The 21,942-nt window shown below is 40.2% G+C and overlaps 1 protein-coding gene across 3 annotated transcripts in view; it reads left to right on the top strand.

Annotated features, from left to right (window-relative positions):
- The window catches only part of LOC122564151 (AP-2 complex subunit beta), a 310,855-nt gene that overhangs the window by 206,884 nt on the left and 82,029 nt on the right, over positions 1–21,942 (top strand). For all 3 annotated transcript variants that reach the window (XM_043718785.1, XM_043718786.1, XM_043718784.1), the window contains one exon: positions 5,057–5,143. In XM_043718785.1, coding sequence (XP_043574720.1) covers positions 5,057–5,143 — 87 coding nt within the window. The remainder of the gene's footprint in view (positions 1–5,056; positions 5,144–21,942) is intronic.

Genomic DNA, 21,942 nt, shown 5'->3' with positions numbered 1-21,942 from the left:
CGAATGGAAGAATACCAGTCTAAATTGTGTTCGGTTCTTTGGAGCAGGCGTTGCAACTTCTGGCATAGAGAAAAAGAGAGTATTCCCATTGGTTTAAGACCAGGACTGTGAAATATCCATAAAAGTTAGAATTAGGGCTAGAATTCCTTCAGTGTGGAAACAGGCCCTTCGACCCAGCAAATCCACACCCACCACGAGCCCACCCAGACCCTTTCCCCTAATACTCTACATTTCCCCTGGACTTATGGACCTTAACTACACCTCCTGGAATTCCCTGAATGGGGGATAATCACATGGTTATTTTGTCTCCCCTATCTAAACTCAGTAATTTATGGAGTAATTTGCGGATTAATTATGGATTAATTATTATCCTACGAAGGATAATAATATTTAAGAATAGTTTCAGGGCCATATATTAGCTCATTGTTGTGGTTCTGTTCGCTGAGCTGGGAATTTGTGTTGCAGACGTTTCATCCCCTGTCTAGGTGACATCCTCAGTGCTTGGGAGCCTCCTGTGAAGCGCTTCTGTGATCTTTCCTCCGGCATTTGTAGTGGTTTGAATCTGCCGCTTCTGGTTGTCAGTTCCAGCTGCCCGCTGCAGTGGTCGGTATATTGGGTCCAGGTTGATGTGCTTAGTGATTGAATCAGTGGGTGGCACTGGACCCAATATACCGGCCACTGCAGTGGGCAGCTGGAACTGACAACCACATCCACTTTCATCTAGAAGGACAAGGGCAGTAGGTACATGGGAACATTGCCACCTGCAAGTTCCCTTCCAGGCCACTCATCATTCTGACTTAGAAATATAAAGCTGTTCCTTCACTGTCATTGGGTCAAAATCCTGGCGTTCCCTCCCTAATGGTATTATAAGTCAACCCACCGCACATGGACTGCAGCGATTCAAGAAGTCAGCTCACCACCAGCTTCTCAAGGGCAACTAGGGACAGGCAATAAATGCTGGCCGGTTGGCAATGCCCACAAATGAATTTTAAAAATAATTTGGAAACTGATGAATGTCATGCTGGGTGCAGCAACCATTGCTCTGCTGAGGTTTCCTGGACAGAGTCAATGGATCTTGACCTCTAACCATACTGTGCCCAACTAGGATTGAGATGTGTTTGGTAGTAATGACAGATATTCAAATTGTGAAAACCTCCCAAAGCTCATTTCACTGCTCTTCGGCACATTTGATGGTTTACGATCTGCCTGGCTTCCCATAACCATGCAACTCTTAAACTGTGACACTGTTTTTCTATTGTGTATTTCCTTTTGTTCAGATAGAAAGTAATCTGCTCTTTTTCAGTAAACCTTAATCAGGATGTACAATTTATACCCTTCACATTCAACATTTATGAATAATTGTTATAGGTGACATCTAGTCCGATTTAAATTTGGTTTTTGGAAGTTGGTATCGATACACAAAAAATTAGCAATGCGTTAACATTTATATAGAAAAGCATTTGCTGGAAATCTGAAATAAAAACAAAAAATTACAAATGTCAGTGAAAATGCGAGTCCTTATTAAAATTTAAATTTTGTTCTGGAAATGAAATCACCAACCCAAAGAAACCCAAATATATAAATAGAAAGAGAGCTACACCACCAGTGCTTCATCCGGAGGCTCACTGAAGATGTTACCTAGTATAGTGACGAAACATCTGAAAATGAACCTTCCAGCTCAGCGAGCAAACCTACATTCAGAACCTCAATCTGAGTTTCAAATCTTCTCAAAACTCGTTAAATTTTATCATAAACTTTCCTCTTAGATGTTGATTGCATTTTGTTCCTATTTCATGCTACTAAAGTTTCTGAGGTGGAGGAGAATCAGCCTTTTAGTAACAGTTGTGCTCTTTAGTCCTACTATTGCTTGTATGCATGACAGTTTAGAACTTCTTAGCATCCCTGGGGTTAACATTGACCAGAGATCTTAACTGAACTAGCTGTATAAATACTGTAGCTACAAGAGCAAGTTAGGGACTTAGTATTGCTTAACAAGCATTTCACTTCCTCCATTTATTTTTTGTTCATGGGGTGTGAGCATCACTGGCTGGGCCAGCATTTGTAGGCCATCCCTAATTACCCTTGGGAAGACCCTTTGACAATCAGAGATGCTCTGGATACTCATTTCCAAAGCCATTGCATACAACGAGAATTCAAGAGAGGGATTGGTCAGTTTAGAGGGAGCACGGATCAGTGAGAGATGGAGTCAAAGGGAGCAGGGGCAGTTGCAAATTGGCAAGTTGGCAACAAGTGGATGGATTAGGGAGCTGGAGAGGGTGGGCTCAATCGAGTCTTATGTCCCTGTGTCAAACCAGCATGAAAAGACTTTAATATTGGACTCATGATGCCAATGAGAATTCAAGTCCCATTAACTGACCAGGATTAAAGTTCAACAAATTAAAATATTGCACTATTAAACAGGAATTACTGAAGCTATACCACATGGACTGCAGCATAAATCTGCACCATATGGACTGCAGCATTAATCTACACCACACGGACTGCAGCAGTTCACCACCACTTTCTCGAGGGCAACTAGGGAAGGACAATGAACACTTGACGCTGTCAACCGTACATCCCATATGAAGGTTGTAAATAAAACTTCAAAATAACTTGGTTCGAAGAACTGACTCCATCATAAAGTTTTTGCCGAAGGGAAGAGTAACAATGATTCATGTAGCTCAAATATTTAACAGGATTAGCATTTGTTTTTCAGGTTTTTAAGCACATAAAAGCTTTTCAAACCTCTTGTTTGTTTTCTCAAAAAAAATGATGTCTTTACAAGGAGCAGATTTTGCAAGAAGCTTCCTGAATTCATTCAGTACTCTTGAGCTTCAGAAATCTGAGTATCAATCATTTGAGTAAAACCTCTACACCTTAGAATTACTGAGTACTGTTGATCGACCATAGTTCCTGGTGGTCTTTTATTATTGGTAGAGACCTCTAAGTGTCAAATTTGGTTTAACTTTACACTTAAGCCACTGATCACTTTTAATCCAGTTTAAGGGCTGATAAATTCATGACCAGAATATTTCTGTAGCTTTGTAAGTGCATCCATTGATGCAATGACATTTACCTGCTTTATTAGACAATTAATGCACCATAGTTAGAAGGATATTGCAACCCAACTATATCTATTTAATGGTTCCCTGAGCAATTAATCTTAATATTGGTCTTATCAATTCTCCTGACATTTCACTCATGTATGTTTCCTGACAAGCTGTCAATGAAAATCTGTTTCTCTCACTTTCCAGCTCAATACCAGAATGTTCCTTTCAGTGCAACATAACGATGGTTCTCCAACAAATCTTCCTCCGTATTAGGAATACAATATAGAACAAAGTAATATTTAATATCTTTATCAACTTCCCACTCTACTCAGAATCACAGCATGTTTAGGACGCAGAGGGAAGCTACTCAGCTTGTGTGTCTGTGCTGGCTATCTGAAGGGGCAATTCGCCTGATGCCATTCTCCCAACTTCTCCATGTAACCTTGCACATTGTTCCTTTTAGCTAACCGTTTCCTTTCAAATGCTTCAATGGAACCTGCCTCCACTGCACTTGGGATCAGAATGACTTATGGCTGTGTGAAATGTTACTTCTTACTTTTGCAAGTCTGTGAACTGTTGTCATTTCACCAATGGAAATATCTTTCCCTATCTACTCTCTTCAGACCCCTCTTAAATCTCTACCAAGTCTCCTCTTAATCTCTCCTCGTCAAGGAAAATAGTACCAACATATCCACTAAGTTGAAATAATTGAAGTTGGTCATCCCTGGAACCATCACACAAATCTTTTCTGCACTGTCCCCAATATCTTCATAATTTTCTGAAAGTGTGGTGCCCTGAACTAGGCAACTCCAGCTGAGGTTGAACCTTTGTTCTATACTTGTTAATGCACTCACCTCGCTGGGGTGCATAAAATATAGTTGGAGAGAAAATTTTGTTGACCGTTCCACAATAACAAATTAAACTGTTATAACGATCTGTCATTCAGAGATACTTGCCATCTGGAAACTGTTTGAAGACCAATCTGTACTAAGCTTTGATTAGCATCAGTGCCCATTTAAGTTTGCCATTATTTGTGTTGATTTCATTTTTTTAAATCACTGAGTGATTGCTGATATTGTAGAAACCAGGAATGGGCAATGGTGATGTCCTTTCCTCTGGGCCAGATGGCCTGGGTTCATATCCCACCTGTTCCAGTGGAATGTTATCTGAAAATGTTGTTTAAAAAAATCCAGAAACCAGGAGCAGTTTAATTGTTAGAAGTGATGTTTCACATGCTTCATTTTTAATTGTGTTAATTCAGTTTCCTCATTCATCAAACTTAATGACCTTTCAAGATCTAGTTTCTAAAGGTTATGCCTGTCCACAGGGTTTAACAGAAAAATACTTCAGGGATGTACTTCTAATTAAATCTGACTGTTTAAGAAGAATTGAAACAAGGTTTAGTTTTAACTTAAGGATAGGGGAAGTGAGTTGCATAGTAATATTATATACCACATTTTTTAATTGAATCAGAGTGAATCAAGCTTCCTTAGCAAGAAGTTCCTCTTAAACATGAGAAATAAGAATTTTTGGAGTATCTTGCTTGATTTCTTTGTGGATGACATTGTACGGTGAAAGAAAATCCAACATGAGTTGATGAAGAGTCATCTAGACTTGAAACATTGGCTTGCTCTCTCTCCATGGATGCTGCCTGACCCGCTGTGATCTCCAGCATGTTTTTATTTTCACTCAAAAGCCGACACCAGTTTCTCTGTCTGACCTCATTAGAATGCCATGTACCAAAAAATAGACAGCTCCTCTAAAACTGGGTTTGATCCCACACTGTTGGCAGATTTGGACAAAACTTTCTTTTACAGCTCTATAGCAGGGATGTTTATTTCAAGCCTTGCATATTAAAAATGAAAATAATCTTTGTCACTTCTCCAACATGGCTCTCCTTCACTTTAAATCCAAGAATAAATGTAAACTTTTCTGTTAATTTTGAAGTTGTACTTGGTGCTGCTGAATATTAAATTTTCATCTGTTACTTTCTGTCCCTTTTCTAGAGCGCCAGGTCTTTCTTGCCACTTGGAAAGACATCCCCAATGAAAATGAGCTTCAATTTCAAGTTAAAGACTGCCATCTAAATGCAGGTGCGTGGATAATTTCTTGAGGAAATACTGCATTTACACTATGTTGATGTAAACGTTTAATTTCAGTACACCAAATCTTCTCTGATTTTCAAAAATGGATCCACAAGTGTTCTTGTCAACTGTGTTGCTAACTAGGGCAAAAGATGAAAAGGTACCATGTTAAAGGTTGTTGCAGAAAATTAAAGCACATAGGAGTATGGATAGAAGATTAGCTGACTGGTAGGAAACACAATATATGGGTCTTTGTCTGATTGTCAGACATTAGCATGGCCATTTCACCCAAGTTCCACAAAGGGCTTTCCTGAGGCTTTTGGATTTATATCAGTAACATAGTTAAGGGACAATAAAGGCATGTTAGCTAAGTTCACAGCTAACACCTGCATAGGGAGAAAAATATGTTGTGAATAAAACATGTTTACTGAAGGATATAGATGTGATGAATGAGTGAGTAAATTGGAATATAATGTGGGAACATGAGAAGTTCTGCACTTTCAGCAGCAAGATTGAGAAAGTAGAGCATGAATTAAACTCAGGACATCTGTACAAATTTGAGATGCAAAGATGTTTAGGTGCTTTGATGCATGAGTCACGCAAAATTACTAAACAGGCATAGCATACAATCAAGCAGACTAACAGAATGCTGTCCTTCATTAAGAGAGAAATTGAACAAAACAATCAGGGTGTTATTTTTCAATTTCACAGGGTATTAACAAAATTGATCTTGATTACTGTGTGCAGCTTTGTTCTTCTTATTTAATGAAGAATATTAATGCGTTGAAGGCAGATCAAAGGGGATTTACTGGATGGGTACTTGGAACATACAGGTTGTTTTATCAGGATTGGTTAGACAAAATGGGCTTGTTTCCACTGAAGAGCTGGAAAAGCATAGCTGGTCAAGCAGCATCCGAAGAGCAGTAGAATCAACGCTTCAGGCATAATCCAGTGAAGTTTAGAAACATGAGAATGACCTGGTTAAAGTGACTAAGCTCTTGAATGGTCACGATGAGATGGACGTGGAAAAGATATTTGCTCTTGTAGATGACTCCAGGTCTAAGGGCACTGTTCAAATGTTGGGGGATTCCATTTTAGGACAGAGATAAGAATTCTTTTGCTGGGGGTTGTGTCAATTTGGAACCAGTTCCTCAGAAGATGGTGGAGGCAAGATGATTGGATTTTTTTTTTAATATAGAATTTATAGATTTGAACTTTTTTATAGAATCCCTATAGTGTGGAAACAGACCCTTCAGCAAGTCCACACAGATCCATTCCCCTGTTGTTCTATATTTACCCCTGACTAATACACCTAACCTACACATCCCTGAACACTATGGGCAATTTAGCATGGCCAATTCAACTGACCTGCACATCTTTGGACTGTGGGAGAAAACTAGAGCACCCAGAGGAAACCCACGCAGACACGAGGAGAATGTGCAAACTCCACACAGACAGTCACCTGAGACTGGAATCGAACCCAGGTTCCTGGTGCTGTGAGGCAGCCATGCTAACCGCTGAGCCACCATGCTGCCCCCCACCGAGGCAGGTGGATAGATTCTTGGTAAGCTGGGTGAATCAATGATATTAAATGTAGATGGGAATATGGAATTCAAAACACAAGCAGATCAACCATGATCTTATTGAGCAGGCTCGAGACGCTGAATGGTCCACTTCTCTCCTATTTTGTGTGTTTGCATGCAAGATTGGGCTATTAAATTTAAAGGAATTACCATATGTACTGGAGTAATAATCAATTGCATTTAAAAGTTGACCCCCTATTTTTGGCTAAAAAGTCTAGAATTTTCCATATATCTCATTTAAAAGTCGACCCTAGTTCTTCATACTTAACAGGTTGATATTCATGAGCCAGTGTGCCAGCTGTTGTACTCCACTCTGGGTTTTCAGAATTACCATGACTTGTTGCTTTTTTTTCTTTATTTGTTTAGAGATCAATTGGACATCTGCTAATGATATGGTATGAGTTTAGCCAGGCATGAATTTCAGCTCCTCAAAAGTAGTCTCCAAGTAATAGTCGATCCCATAATTTTAACTTGTAAAAAGTCATTCAAAAAATTTGCACCAGTACTTGAGTATTACAGAGCTGTTTTGACCCATATTAGTAACTATGGATATGCCAGCAGTGAAGTGAGGACTTCAGAACAGGCCTGAGGAGTCATGTGGCTTATTTCTTCTGTCTCTTATGATGAATAATATAAAATGAAGTGGGATTCCAGTCGGAGTAAATATTGCAAGATCTTTTTCAACTTAAAATGAATCGACTCTTATCATTCTGCTGAATGTCAGCTTGGCTGTGTTGGTAACACTGCCATCTCTGAGTTTGAAGGTTGCAGATTTAGGGCTGAGCTCAGGATCCATGCTGACATTGTAATGCTGTGTTCTTGAAGGTGCCATGATCTGGGTGTTACATTAAGTTGAAGTGCCATTTGCTTGTTCCAGATGTATGTTAACATCTGCCAACATTATTCAAATTTCAGGGACATTTTCCATGCACAAGTCAACAGTTCTCTAAATTAAATATTCCAGCGTCAGTTTGCCAGTCATTCGTTGAAGTTGAAAGGCAACTGCATTTGTCTACATTACCTGCATTTTACAATATTAAGTGTAACTTTGTGGGTAGGAAACAGTGAGAAGGAATAAAAGAAACATTCTCATTGATGGGATGTGATCACAATTCAGTGCTGAGTCCTCCAATTTTCTTCATTGATGTTAATTACTTGGGTGAGAGAACTGAGAATTGTATATTCAAATTATAAAGTCAGGATGCACAGGAGGTTGTGTAGAAAGGGGAGGGAAGATGCAAAGAGATGTGGACAGACAAAGTAAATGGTCAAAACTTTTCGCGTGATGTGTGTATGGAGCACGTGATTAGGGAAGCGAATGGAATGTTATTGCTTATCACCAGGGGATTGAATACAAAATAGGGCAGTTCTGCTTGAGTTATACAGGGCACTGTTGAGACTGTACCTGGAGGATTGTGCACAATATGATATTTAAATCCTTTTGGAGGTGATTCAGAGAGGATTTCCCAATGTGATACCTTGAACAAGTGTGTTATCTTATAAGGAGAGGTTGGACAGGTTTGGCTTGTATCTTTCTGGAATGCAGAAGAGTTAAAAATAGCTTGTTCGAACATACAAGATCCTGAGGGGCCTTATTAAGGAAAGATGTGGAGAGAATGTATCCCCTCAAGAATCTTGAATTAGGGGTTCCTCTTTAAAAAAGGGTTGTCCATTTAAAGCAGAGATCAGGTGATTTTTTTTTCCCCCCAGAGGGTTGAGATTCTTTGATATTCTCTTCCAAGAGGTGAATGAAGCAGCGGCTCTGAGTAATTTTTTTATTTTAAGGAAGAGGTAGAGTTTATTTTTAAGCAGGGGGTGAAATGTTATTGGGATGGGTGAGATTTTGGATTGAAGATGTCAGAGCAACCATGATTTTATTAAATGGTGGGCATAAGAAATAGGAGCAGGAGTAAGTCATCTGACCCATTCAGCCCGCTCCACCATTTAATAAGATCATGGCTGATCATCTTGTAGATTCAACTCTGCTTAATTGCCTGCTCACCATAACCCTTAACCTCTTACTGTTCAAAAACGTATCTATCTTTGCCTTAATCTATCTATCAAGGTGCTGAATAGCCTAATTTGTTTATTCATATATGATAATTATATGCAACATCAACCACTGTGGAGCCAAGAAGTCCATTTTATTAATGCTAAAAACTAATACTCAATGAGTTATGGCAAAGCTAAACAATTTAGTTGTCCAAATACGCACATCATGAAAGCTAATTTATAAGTACAGTATGTGATAAATGGATTATTGGCCTTTACCTCAAGCTGATTAGAGCATAAAGGGAAGGAAACACTGTTACAGCTAGAAAGGACCTTAGACACGCCTTGTGCAAAAACAAAAAATTGCGGAATGTGGATGGTGGAAATATTCAGCAGATCTGGCAACATTTGTACAGAGAGAGACAATGATTCAGAAAATTATTCCGGCCCAGAGAGTGGCCATTCAGCCTGTCATGTTTGCACTTGCTCTATGAATGAGCAGACCACTTGGTGCCCTCCTCCACATGCCTCCAACAGTGTAATCCAAATATTAATCACATCAACCTCCTGTAAAATGCTTCTGACATACTCATATCCTTAAATAAGGAAATCAAAGCAGTGCATTGTGTATCAGATGTAGTCTTACCAGTAGCACACCAGCCCTACATTATATTACATTTACCTTACAATAAAGTACAATGTTCCATCTACTTTACCTGTACACTAATACGTGTTTCATGTACCAGGACACTCAGATCCCTCAAACTGCCCTGCAATATGCTTTTCCATTCCTGCCAAAGTAGATAAATCCCTCTATTGCACTTTATATACCAAGTTTATACCCACTCGTTTAACCTCCTTTGCAAACTCCTTATGTCACCTTCTTGTTCTGTCATCTGTCTTTGTGTTATCAGTTATTTTGCAGTATTACACTTGTTTCCCATCATCCAAGTCATTCACATACCTTGCTGATAGTTGAGGCCTCAGTACTGATCTTTATTGCATACCACTTGTGCTGTGCCAATCTGTAAATGACCCATTTTGCCTACTTTTTGTGCCATGTTGGTTACCCAAGTGTTATGATGGGAACCCCCACATCAGGAACTCCTATTTTGCATAGTAACCTCTGACGTGACACCTTGTCAAACTTCTTCTGGAAATGTAAGTACCGCAAATTTAAAGATTTCTCTTTATCCACTTTGCTTGTTACTTCCTCAAACATTTCCAAGGAGTTAGTCAAGTATGATTTCCCTTTCATAAAACCAAGTTGACTGCTTGATTGGCATTAAGATTTTCTAAGTGCTGTACATCTATAATAAAGATTTCAGCATTTCCCCAAGACTGAAGTTTGCACCAGAATTGTGTGCACTCGCCATGATTGATGGTATTTTAAACCCTAATGTGTGAGATAACAATCCAGACATCACCGAGACTTGAACCCAGGATCTCTAGTTACTATACTGGCGCTTTAATCAACGAAACCACAGTGCCCTCACTCAGTGATTGATGGTTTCTCTCTCTATAGATCCAGTCAGTTCTGCTGAGTATTTAAAGCATGTTCTATTTCTATTTGGTCATATATCACCTGGAGTACAATTGTCAGTTTTGGACACTAAATCTTGGGAAGGATTTTTTTGGATTTGGAAAGGGGCATTGTGAAGATTCACCAGAATGTAGTCATTTCTTCATTGGTTACATTGAAGGCAGATTCATGCATTTGATTTGTACCTTCCTGCGTTTAGAAGGTTGAGGGATGATCAAATTGAAGTGTTTGAAATGATAAAGGAGTTTGACAGAGTAGATGCAGGTTAGCAATCACACCTAATGGGGGAAATTTGGAGCATGGGACACAATCTGAAAATTAAAGCTTAACGTTTTCGGCATGAAATCAAGAAACAATTTATGTACACGGTGTGGTTGAAATCAGGATCTTTCTCCAAAAAGTCTGTGGCTGCTGAATCAATTTAAAACTTTCAAGGCAGAGAAAATTTTGAAAGGTAAGGATATCAAAGATTATGGATCAAAAGCAAGTAATTGGAGTTGGAATACAGATCAGTTATGATGTGAAAGCAGTAAAACAGTGGGCTGAATGGCCCACTACCATTTCTGCGATGTGAAAAATGAGCGTTCTTTCTTTGGCATATTCCTGAAACCCTTACCATACAAGACTATTAAAGAATATTATAATGAAAATAGATGATAAGACAAACGGGAATTAATTTGTAAATGCAGATTATAATAGAAGACAAACCAAAAAGTAGGTATGATATAATTTGAATGTGCTAAAAGTATCAAAAGCTGGTTGGAGGTGGTGTACAATCCACACTCTAGGGATTCTTTGGATTCTAGAAAGTAGTATCACGAGCACCAACCTGTTATTTAATTGTTAGGGATTAGCTGCCAAATAAATTCCCAAAGTGTCTGTGTTAATTTAACATTGTAATGAGTCCAATTATAGAATTCTTGATGCACTCTTTATTTACCTTTTGTAATTTCTGAATCTTTGAGCAACACTTCTTATTTTATGTTCAGAGCACAGCTACCTTAAGATGTGCATTAAAATCCTTGGCTATGATTTGTAAATGTCAAGTGTTGGTCTGCTTTTTGTTCAGGTACAAATTTCAGAGAAGATAACTATGGATATATAATTTCTGATGCCTCCTGAGCATTACGTCAGTTCATTATAACTTCACAGCTGCTTATGCATAATGAATGTTCTCATTTGATGTCTTGGGTGTTAGCACTGATGCTGCACTTATTGTTATCATTGAATGTACTTAGTGCAGTATATCAGAACTCAATCGGAAAAATAGCAAATGAGTTAAGTCCGTTTGGATATGATTTATTTCCTGTGAGATACACTTTGTGTATCCCTACAGTATGCTCTCACAATACCTACATTATTTGTACCAAAAAGAAAAATTTCTCAAAAAGCTCAGCAGATCTGGCAGCATCTGTGGAGAGAAATCAGAGTTGACGTTTCAGGTCCAGTGACCCTTCCTCAGAACTTTTCCTTCCTATCTTGTTTGTACTTTGAGGCAAATGTGACCATGTTCACTGTCTAGGATGTTTAATCATTTTTGTAGAAATATCTGTTAATACAAAGGCCAAGTTCTTTGCACAGGCTACCTCAGCGTATTGAGTTTGAAATGAATTGAAGACTTGGAATTTCTTCTCCTAGCATTTTTTTTGCTCTGTCTCTGATTTATACTTTCTTCCAATGGTGGTAGAGGGAAGGATGCATTGTTTAGTTTACTAATTGACCAAGGTGCAATGACCTGGGCGAGCTTTTTCAGGACTCAAAATTAAACCCAAAGCTCTTGAGTGAAGCATTCTGTGCTTTCAGAGTGAGTCCTTAGATCACTATGGGGACACCTTCCAGACTCCGGTTCTCCACAGGAGATTTGCTTTGGTAAGTAAATGGCAGACATTCTGGCACCTGTACTAATATGGTATCAGTGGTTGACATGCAAGATCAAGTGAGCAGCTCGGTATCTGGTACTTTATCCTGTAACCTGATTGCCAAAAGCTTCCAAAGATATCAAGATGAAAGTAATTGAGCTTCTTGGGATGACACTAATACATAGTCTAAGAACATAAGAACTAGGAGCAGGAGTTGGCAATTCAGCCCCTCAAGCTTGCTCTGCCATTTAATATGATCATGGCTCATCTCATCTCAGCCTCAAATATACTTTTCTGTCCACTCTCCATCACCTTCCAGCTTACCCCCTCCCCTCCTATTTATCCCACAGCCTCCTTCCCTCCCCCTACATTGCTGATGAAGGGTTTATACATGAAATGTCTCCTGCTCCTTGGATGCTGCCTGACCAGCTGTGCTTTTCCAGCACCACACTTTTCAACTGATTTCCAGCATCTGCAGTCCTCACTTTCTCCCACTCTTCATCACCCTTCAACCCATTACTCATTAAAAGTCTGTCCATCTCCTCAAATTTACTCAGTGTCCTCGCATCCTCCATAGTTTAGAGTAGTGAATTCCACAGATTCATGACCCTTTGACAGAAGTAATTGTTCCTAACCACTGTTTTAGCTACCCCTTATCCCAAAACTATGACTTTTCATTCTAAATTGCCCTAAATGAGGAAACATATTTTCTGCGTCACCTTTAGCATCTTTTGAACCAAGTTTAGATCTTCTCTCATTCTTCTGAACTCCAGAGGTTATGGGTCTAAACTGCTTAGTCTCTCTTCATTAGACAAACTTCTGACCTCCAGAATCAATCCAGTGAAGCTCCCCTGAACTGCCTGCAGTGCAACTACATGCCTCCTCAAATAAATGGACAAAAATTGTATGCAGGTGCGGTTTCACTATTACTTTGTACAGTTGCAGCAACACTTCCCTACTTGTATACACTATTCAATCAGCAGTAAATGCTAAAATTCTATTTGCTCTCCTTTTATTTGCTGTACCCACTAGTTTTCTGCAATTCATACACACCTACATCCCTCTGCACCAAAGTACTCTGAACTTGCTTCTAAGTCTTGCAGGGCAGCAATGTTGATGGATTATTGCTGTATAGACTTTGTTGGTAGGTGGATATACTTCTCTTGATTGTTAGACTGATGTTTGAGCTCTTGCTGAAGACTCTACTTGCTTTGGTAATTGCCTGTGACTCATTTTCAATACAGATGGCTCAAGAGAGTGTGTTGCCGAGATTAGTGAATTCATCCGCTACTGTCAGTTCTGGTCGTGGACCAAAACTTTAGGCTTATAGCAGGATAGTTTTCTTCAAGCTGACCATAAACACTAAAGTTATCATGTGCAATAAGAGCGGGTTTGTACTACATTTCATGTCTAGCTCTAAACTAAAAGCTAGTGCAGAGTCATCAGCGAATAGGAAATCATAAGGTGTGTCTTTGATACCTTGGTTTTTGCCAGATGTTATCTCAAAATGAGCAGTTTCCCTCAAAGTGAAGTCTGATTTTGATGCCATCCTGGTCAATGTCTGAGAGCATGGTGCAGTATATCACACTGAAGAGGATTAATGCTAATAACTAGCCTTGTTTAACTCCACTAGTCTCTAGGAATGGGTCAGAACACTCAGTTGTCAAACTATAATGATAAATGTCTGTGGTCAGCTGATTTATATACCTAATAGCAATCCGCTTTTAGCCTTGGCTTAGTGCTAATACTCTAAGAAGTTTGAGCTTCGTATCTGAAAGTCTTGAGGACATAATCTAGCCGACACCTCTGTTCAGTCCTAATGGAGAGGTGCCATCTTTCAGATGTTATACTCTGGCCCCTTTCCAGATTTTGGTGATAATGAAGGGTCCCAAGCCGTTATTCAGAAGAGAATATTGGAGTACTCCTTGTGTTCAAGCCAATTTTTATCCCTCAACCAACATAACACCATATAAGCAACAAATTAAACTTGGCTGTATACTGATCAGCTGAAGTTTTCTATATTGCAACAGCGAACACACTCAGATAAGTCTATCATTGCCTTTAAAGTGCTTTAGGATGTCGTGATAGCATATAAGTATAAATTATGTTCTCTTTCATCTGTCCTAGTCTTATGGGAACGTGGTGGTCTACTGGCATTATCATTGGATTGTTAATGTAGACATCACCCTAGCTCCTTGAATTTCTGCCTTACAACCCCATCCCTTTTCCTATCTATGTCTTGGTGGACTTGGGGCTGCTCCCCTTCCCCCTTGAGGATCCCGAAACCACGATCTTAGACATCACAGACACTGGCACCTGGGACGCAACACTCCAATCACGAGTCTTTCTCATTCCCACAGAATCTCCTGTCTGACCCCCTACCTATGGAGTCCCAATAACTAATGCTCTACTCCTCTCCCTACTTCCCTTCTAACCAACAGGGACAGACACCTGTACCCTATGGCTTACCACTGGTAGGTTGCCCCCCCCCCCCCACCCACAGCAGTATCCAAAACAATATACTTGTTATTGAGGTAATAGCCAAAGACGATCCTTGCACTGTCTGCCTATTCCCTTTCCATCCTTTGACTGGAAATCATCTACCTCCTTCCTGTCTCTGAGGTGTGATTACCTCCCTGTAACTTCTTTCAGACTCGTTAGAGCTAGAACAAGCAAAGTTGCTATCTCTGATTTGTTACCCTTGCCATGTGCTAATAAGGTAAGGAATAGGGAGAGAGAGCGGTTGAACACATGGCTATAGGGAAGGTGCAGGAGGGAGGGATTCAGATACCTGGGTAATTGGGGCTCATTCTGTGGTAGGTGGGACCTCTGCAAACAGGATGGTCTCCACCTGAACCAGAGGGGTTCCAATATTCTTTATGATGGGGTGGGGGGGATGTTGCTAATGCTCTTCAGAAGGATTTAAACTAATTTAACAGGATGTTAGGAACCGAAATTGTAGCTGCAGTGTTCAGGAGGCTGAGAGTGGTCAGGTCATGAATAAGGTTTCAAGGTCGGAGGAATGTATCAGTAGGCAGAAAGGTTGCTTGAAGTGCGTCTACTTCAAAGCCCGGAGCATCCAGAATAAGGTCGGTGAGCTTGCAGCAATGTGTTCGATGTTGTGGCCATTTCAGAGACATGGATAGAGCAGGGACAAGAATGGATGTTGCACGTTCCGGGGTGTAGATGTTTCCGTAAGAACAGGGAAGGTGGTAAAAGAGGAGGAGGTGTGGCATTGTTAGTTAAGGACAGTATTATGGTGGCAGAAAGGACATTTGATGAAGACGCGTCTACTAAGGTAGTATGGGCTGAGGTTAGAAACAGGAAAGGAGAGATCACCCTGTTCGGAATTTTCTATACAACGCCGAAAAGCTCCAGAGGTATAGAGGAAAGGATTGCAAAGATGATTCTGGATAGGAGTGAAAATAACAGGATAGTTGTTATGTGGGACTTTAACTTTCCGAATATTAACTGGAAATGCTATAGTTTGAGTACCTTAGGTGAGTCAGTTTTTGTCTAGTGTGTGCAGCAGGGTTTCCTGACACAGTATGTAGATAGGCCAGCAAGAGGCGAGGCCACATTGGATTTGGTACTGGGTATTGAACCAGGTCAGGTGTTGGATTTGGAGGCAGGTGAGCACTTTGGTGATAATGACCACGATTCCGTTAAGTTTACTTTAGTGGTGGAAAGGGACAGGCATATGCCACAGGGCAAGAGCTGTAGCTGGGGGAAAGGCAATTATGATGCGACTAGGTAAGATTTAGGATGCATAGGATGGGAAAGGAAATTGCAGGGGTTGGGCATAATTGAAATGTGGAGCTTATTCAAGGAACAGGTACTGTGTGTCCTTGATAAGTATGTACCTGTCAGGCAGGGTGGAAGTGGTTGAGCAAGGGAGCTGGGGTTTACTAAAGAAGTTGAAGCTCTTGTCTAGAGGCATAAGGAGGCTTAAGTAAAGATGAGACATGAAGGCTCAGTTAGGGCGCTTGAGAGTTACAAGTTAGCTGGGAAGGACCTAAAGAGAGAGCTAAGAAGAGCCAGGAGGGAGCATGGGAAGTCTTTGGCAGGTAGGATCAAGGAAAACCATAAAGCTTTCTATAGGTATATCAGGAATAAAAGAATGACTAGAGTAAGACTAGGGCCAGTCAAGGACAGTAGTGGGAAGTTGTGCCTGGAGTCCGAAGGAGAGGTGCTAAATGGATATTATTTGTCAGTATTCATGCAGGAAAAAGACAATATTGTCAAGGAGAATACTGAGATACAGCCTATTAGACTAGATGGGATTATGGTTCACAAGGAGGAGGTGTTAGCAATTTTGGAAAGTGTGAAAATAGGTAAGTCCCCTGGGCCGGATGGGATTTATCCTAGAATTCTCTGGGAAGCTAGGGAGGAGATTGCAGAGCCTTTGGATTTGATCTTAATGTCATCATTGTCTACAGGAATAGTGCCAGAAGACTGGAGGATGGCAAATGTTGCCCCCTTGTTCAAGAAGAGGGAGTAGAGATAATCTTGTTAATTATAAACCAGTGAACCTTATGTCAGTTTTGGGTAAAGTGTTGGAAAGGATTATAAGAGATAAGAATTATGATCATCTTGAAAGGAATAATTTGATTAGGAATAGTCAGCACGGGTTTGTGAAAGGTTGGTCATGCCTCACAAACCTTATTGAGTTCTTTGAGAAGGTGACCAAACAGATGGATGAGGGTAAAGTGGTTGATGTGTATATTTCAGTAAAGCGTTTGATAGGGTTCCCCATAGTAGGCTATTGCACAAGATATGGAGGCATGGGATTGAGGGTGACTTAGCGATTTGGATCAGAAATTGACTGGCTGAAAGAAGACGGAGTGGTGGTTGATGGGATATGTTCATCCTGGAGTTCGGTTCCTAGTGGTGTACCACAAGGATCTGTTTTGAGGCCACTGCTGTTTGCCATTTTTATAAATGACCTGGGATGAGAGTGTAGAAGGATGGGTTAGTAAATTTGCAGATGACACTAAGGTCGGTAGAGTTGTGGACAATGCTAAAGGATGTTGCAGGTTACAGAGGGACATAGATAAGCTGCAGAGCTGGGCTGAGAGGTGGCAAATTGCATTTTATATGGAAAACTGAGAGGTGATTCACTTTGGAAGTAGTAACAGGAATACTGAATACTGGGCTAATGGTTAGATTCTTGGTAGTGTAGATGAGCAGAGAGATCTCAGTGTCTATGTGCATAAATCCCTGAATGTTGCCACCCAGGTTGATAGAGTTGTTAAGAAGGCGTACAATGTGTTAGCTTTTATTGGTGGAGGGATCGAGTTTCAGAGCCATGAGATCACCTTGCAGCTGTACAAAACTCTGGTGCGGCTGCACTTGGAATATTGCGTACAGTTCTGGTCGCCGCATTATAGGAAGAATGTGGAAGCATTAGAAAGGGTGCAGCGGAGATTTACCAGGATGTTGTCTGGTATGGAGGGAAGGTCTTATGAGGAAAGGCTGAGAGACGTGAGGCTGTTTTCGCTAGAGAGAAGAAGGTTAAGAGTTGACTTAGTAGAAACCTACATGATGATCAGAGGGTTAGATAGGGTGGACAGTGAGAGCCTTTTTCCTCGGATGGTGATGGCTAGCATGAGGGGACATAGCTTTAAACTGAGGGATGATAGATATAGGACAGACGTCAGAGGTAGGTTCTTTACTCGGAAAGTAGTAAGGGCGTCGAAAGCCATGCCTGCAACAGTCATAGATTCACCAATTTAAGGGTGTTTAATTGGTCATTGGATAAACACATAGATGATAATGGAATAGTATAGGTTAGATGGGCTTCAGATCGGTTCCACAGTTCGGCGCAATATTGAGGGACAAAGGGCCTGTACTGCACTGTACTGTTCTATGTTCTAGAACCAGATAATGTTCTGGGGACTCAGGTTCGAATCCTGCTATGGCAGTCGGTGGACTTTGAATTCAATCAAAAAGAATATCTGGAATTAAAATTCATGGTGACCATGAATCCATTGTCGATTGTCAGAAAAAATATCTGGTTCACTAATGTCCTTTAGGGAAGGAAATTGCCATCTTTACCTGGTCTGGCCTACACGTGACTCCAGACCCACAGCAATGTGGTTGACTCTTCACTGCTGTCTGGACACTTAAGGATGGGTAATAAATGGTGGCCTAGCCAGTGATGCCCTCATCTCATGAATCCATAAAGAGAAAAAAAATGTTCAAAATAATGTCTTTACTGACAAACTAAGTTTGCAAAAATAGATTTGTGTTAGTGACTGTTTCTCAAATTTTAATTAGACCAAGTATGAAAATTTATGCATGCTTAGATTTCTGTTCCTACCTGAATCACACTGATGCATTGTGAAGTTACAGTTCTTTTAAGTTCATAATATAATTTTGGTCTGCAACTAACAGCATAAATCCAGTTTACTTCGTAAACAAAGGCTCATAATTCATTCCCTAAACAAGCAAACACTGCAGATTAATGCAAGGTTTGTGAAGGTTTGTAGCTCAGGTTGAGGTTTAGGGTGTAGGTTTGCTCGCTGAGCTGTAGGTTTGATATCCAGACGTTTCATTACCTGGCCAGGTCTGGATATCAAACCTACAGCTCAGCGAGCAAACCTACACCCTAAACTGAAAATTAAAACAGCTGAATTTTGTCATCACCTCAGTGATTATTTGTAAGATACTACATGATTGCGCATGCAAAATGGTGCAACACAGGGAGAGTCCGTTTAGATTATCAATCCCACTGTGTGCTTTCCCATAACCCTGAAAAAATTTCCCCTCATACATTAATGCAATTATCCTTCAGAAGTTATTATTAAAACCTCTTCTACAAGCCTTTTAGGCAGTGCATGGCAAATCATTACACATTCTGTTTAAAAAAAAGTTTTTAAACTGCTTCAAACTGTTTACCCAATCACCTTAAATCTTTCTGCCTTAGTTACTGACAATTCAGTTAAGAGAAATTAATTCTCAGTGCATCCGAAAACCTTTGTTTCATAAGGCAACTCAGTGATGTTCTATTTAAGCGATTCAAAGTTGTTTTTAATTCTCATATGATAATTATGATTTACCTTCAGTAGTTGACCAGCTTATATTATGAAATTGTGGCCTGTATAAAATTGTACTGCAGAAACTTGTACATTTTCAAAAAGGGGACATGAGATAGCTTTGGCAAATAAGGTTAAGGAGTATCCAGGGGGATTCTACAAACACATTAGGGACAAAAGAGTAATTGATGAGAGAACAGAGCCCCTTAAAAATCAGCGAGGCCATCTATATATGGAGCCGCAGGAGATGGGAGAGATACTGAACAAATATTTTGCATCAGCATTTACTGTAGAGAAGGATATGGGAGACAGAGAATGTGAGGAAATAAGTAGCAACATCTTGAAAAATATCCATATTACAGAGGAGGTGGTGCTGGATGTCTTAAAACGCATAAAGTGGATAAATCCCCAGGACCTGATCAGGTGTACCTTAGCTAGGAAAGTGATTGCTGGGGACCTTGCTGAGATATTTGTATCATCGATAACCACAGTGGTGTACCAGAAGATTGAAGGTTGGCTAATGAGGTGCCACTATTTTAAGAAAGGTAGTAAGGAAAAGCTAGGGAACTATGGACTGGTGAGCCTGACATTGGTGGTGGGCAAGTTGTTGGAGGGAAGCCTGTGGAGTTGGATTTACATGTATTTGGAAAGGTAAGGACTGATTTGGGATAGTCAACATGGCTTTGTACGCGGGAAATCATTTCTCGCAAACTTGATTGAGTTTTTGAGAAAGTAACAAAGAGGGTTGATGAGGGCAGAGCAGTAGATGTGATCTATATGGACTTCAGTAAGGCGGTAGACTGGTTAGCAAGGTTAGATTACATGGAATAGAGGGAGAACTAGCTATTTCGATGCAGAAGTCACTTGTAGGTAGAAGACAGAGGGTGGTGGTGGAGAGTTGTTTTTCAGACTGGAGGCCTGTGACCAGTGGAATGCCACAAGGATCAGTGTTGGGTCCACTGCTTTTTGCATTTACATAAATGATTTGGATGTGAACGTAGGATGTATGGTTATTAAGTTTGCAGATGTCACCAAAAATGGAAGTGTACTCAACAGTGAAGTAGGGTACCATAGAGGATAACAAGGTTTTGATCAGATGCGCCAATGGGCTGAGGAGTGGCAGATAGAGTTTAATTAAGATAAATGCGAGGAGCTGCATTTTGGAAAAGCAAATCAGAGCAGGACTTATACACTTAATGATAAGGTCCTAGGGAGTGTTGCTCGACAGAAACCTGGGTGTGCAGGTTCATATTTCCTTGAAAGTGGAATTCCAGGTAGTCAGGATAGTGAAGAAGGCATTTGGTATGCTTTCCTTTATTGGTCAGAGCACTGAGTATAGGAGTTGGGAGGTCATGTTGCTGCTATATAGGGCATTGGTTAGGCTACTGTTGGAATACTGCGTGCAATTCTGGTCTTGCTATCGAAACTTGAAAGAGTTCAGAAAAGATTTACAAGGATGTTGCCAAGGTTGGAGGGTTTGAGCTATAGGGAGAGGCTGGAGCGTCGGAGGTTGAGGAGTGATCTAATAGAGGTTTACAAAATCATGAGGGGCATGGATAAGGTAAATATCCAAGCTCTTTTTCCAAGGTAGAGGGCATAGGTTTAAAGTGAGGAGGGAAAGATTTAAAAGGGACTTGTGGGACAACTTTTCACGAGGATGGTGTATGGAATGAGCTGCCAGAGGAAGTCGTGGAGACTGGTACTCTTGCAGCATTTAAAAGGCATCTGGATGGGTATACTAATAGGAAGAGTTTAGAGGGATATGGGCCAAGTGCTGCAAATGCGTCTAGATTTATTAAGGTAGCTGGTCGGCATGGACGAGTTGGACTGAAGGGTCTCTGTGACTCCGTGCTGAACGTCTCTGTGACTCTATTTAGCCATCAGTCATGATACAGATTTACCCTCATTTTGATTAGTTTTAAAGTCGATTTTACAACAAGGTGACTGTATTTTTGAAGAGTGAAATAATTAACTGAATCTACTTGCATAATGTTATCTAAGGCTGACTTTAAAATAAATAATTTAAAAGATATAAAATACACATACTTTTCTGATAACTTTGTTGAAATGAAATTGCGAATCATGTGCGAATTAGAGTACCGAACATGGTTGCAGTGCCAATACATTGAAGACTTTGTTTTCTCACCTTACAGTATTCTGCCTGTTCAGTGGCTCTGAATTATAAAAGACTAAAAGTATTAAATTGAAGCACGGCTTTGAATGCTGATGAGGGACAGAGGCAAAGTTAGTTACCTGCCGCAGCAAGACTTGGAGATTTTGTTCTTAGGGTTTGTGCATTTGATATTATGCACAAGCTTTGCACTAGCTGGGAGAACCTAGTTATAGAATCTTTGCTTGCACTTGGCGTAGGATGGAGTCTGATTACTTCTGTTTTAAAAAGCCGCTCAAAGCTTTTACCAACAATAAATAGTTCAAAGTTTTGAAATGATTTTGCCTTATTTTAGAAATGCTAGTGAGATGATGCCCAAAATCAGTCTTGGCATTTGTCACAGACCTGAGCCGATAGATGTGGTGAGGTCTGTATAGTCCCATGTGCTATTTCATTAATCTTGGCTCAAAGACTGATGTCAGCTTCAATAATCATTGGTTCAGTTTGCAGCTTACTGGCAGTGTAGCTGACTGACAGCAAATCAGCGTAAGCAAATCTGAACATTGATGCATGTGGATTGAATTGGACAAGGGGAACCAAATAAGCTATTGCACACATTAACTGTTCTCTTTTATTAAAATGGGTTTCTAAAAGAAACTGTTCATGTTATTTCTATTACAGTGT

This window comes from Chiloscyllium plagiosum, chromosome 28, assembly GCF_004010195.1.
Source record: "Chiloscyllium plagiosum isolate BGI_BamShark_2017 chromosome 28, ASM401019v2, whole genome shotgun sequence".
Lineage (NCBI taxonomy): Eukaryota > Metazoa > Chordata > Chondrichthyes > Orectolobiformes > Hemiscylliidae > Chiloscyllium > Chiloscyllium plagiosum.
The sequence above is the reverse complement of the archived record's forward strand: the minus strand, read 5'-3'. Positions and strand labels throughout refer to the sequence as shown.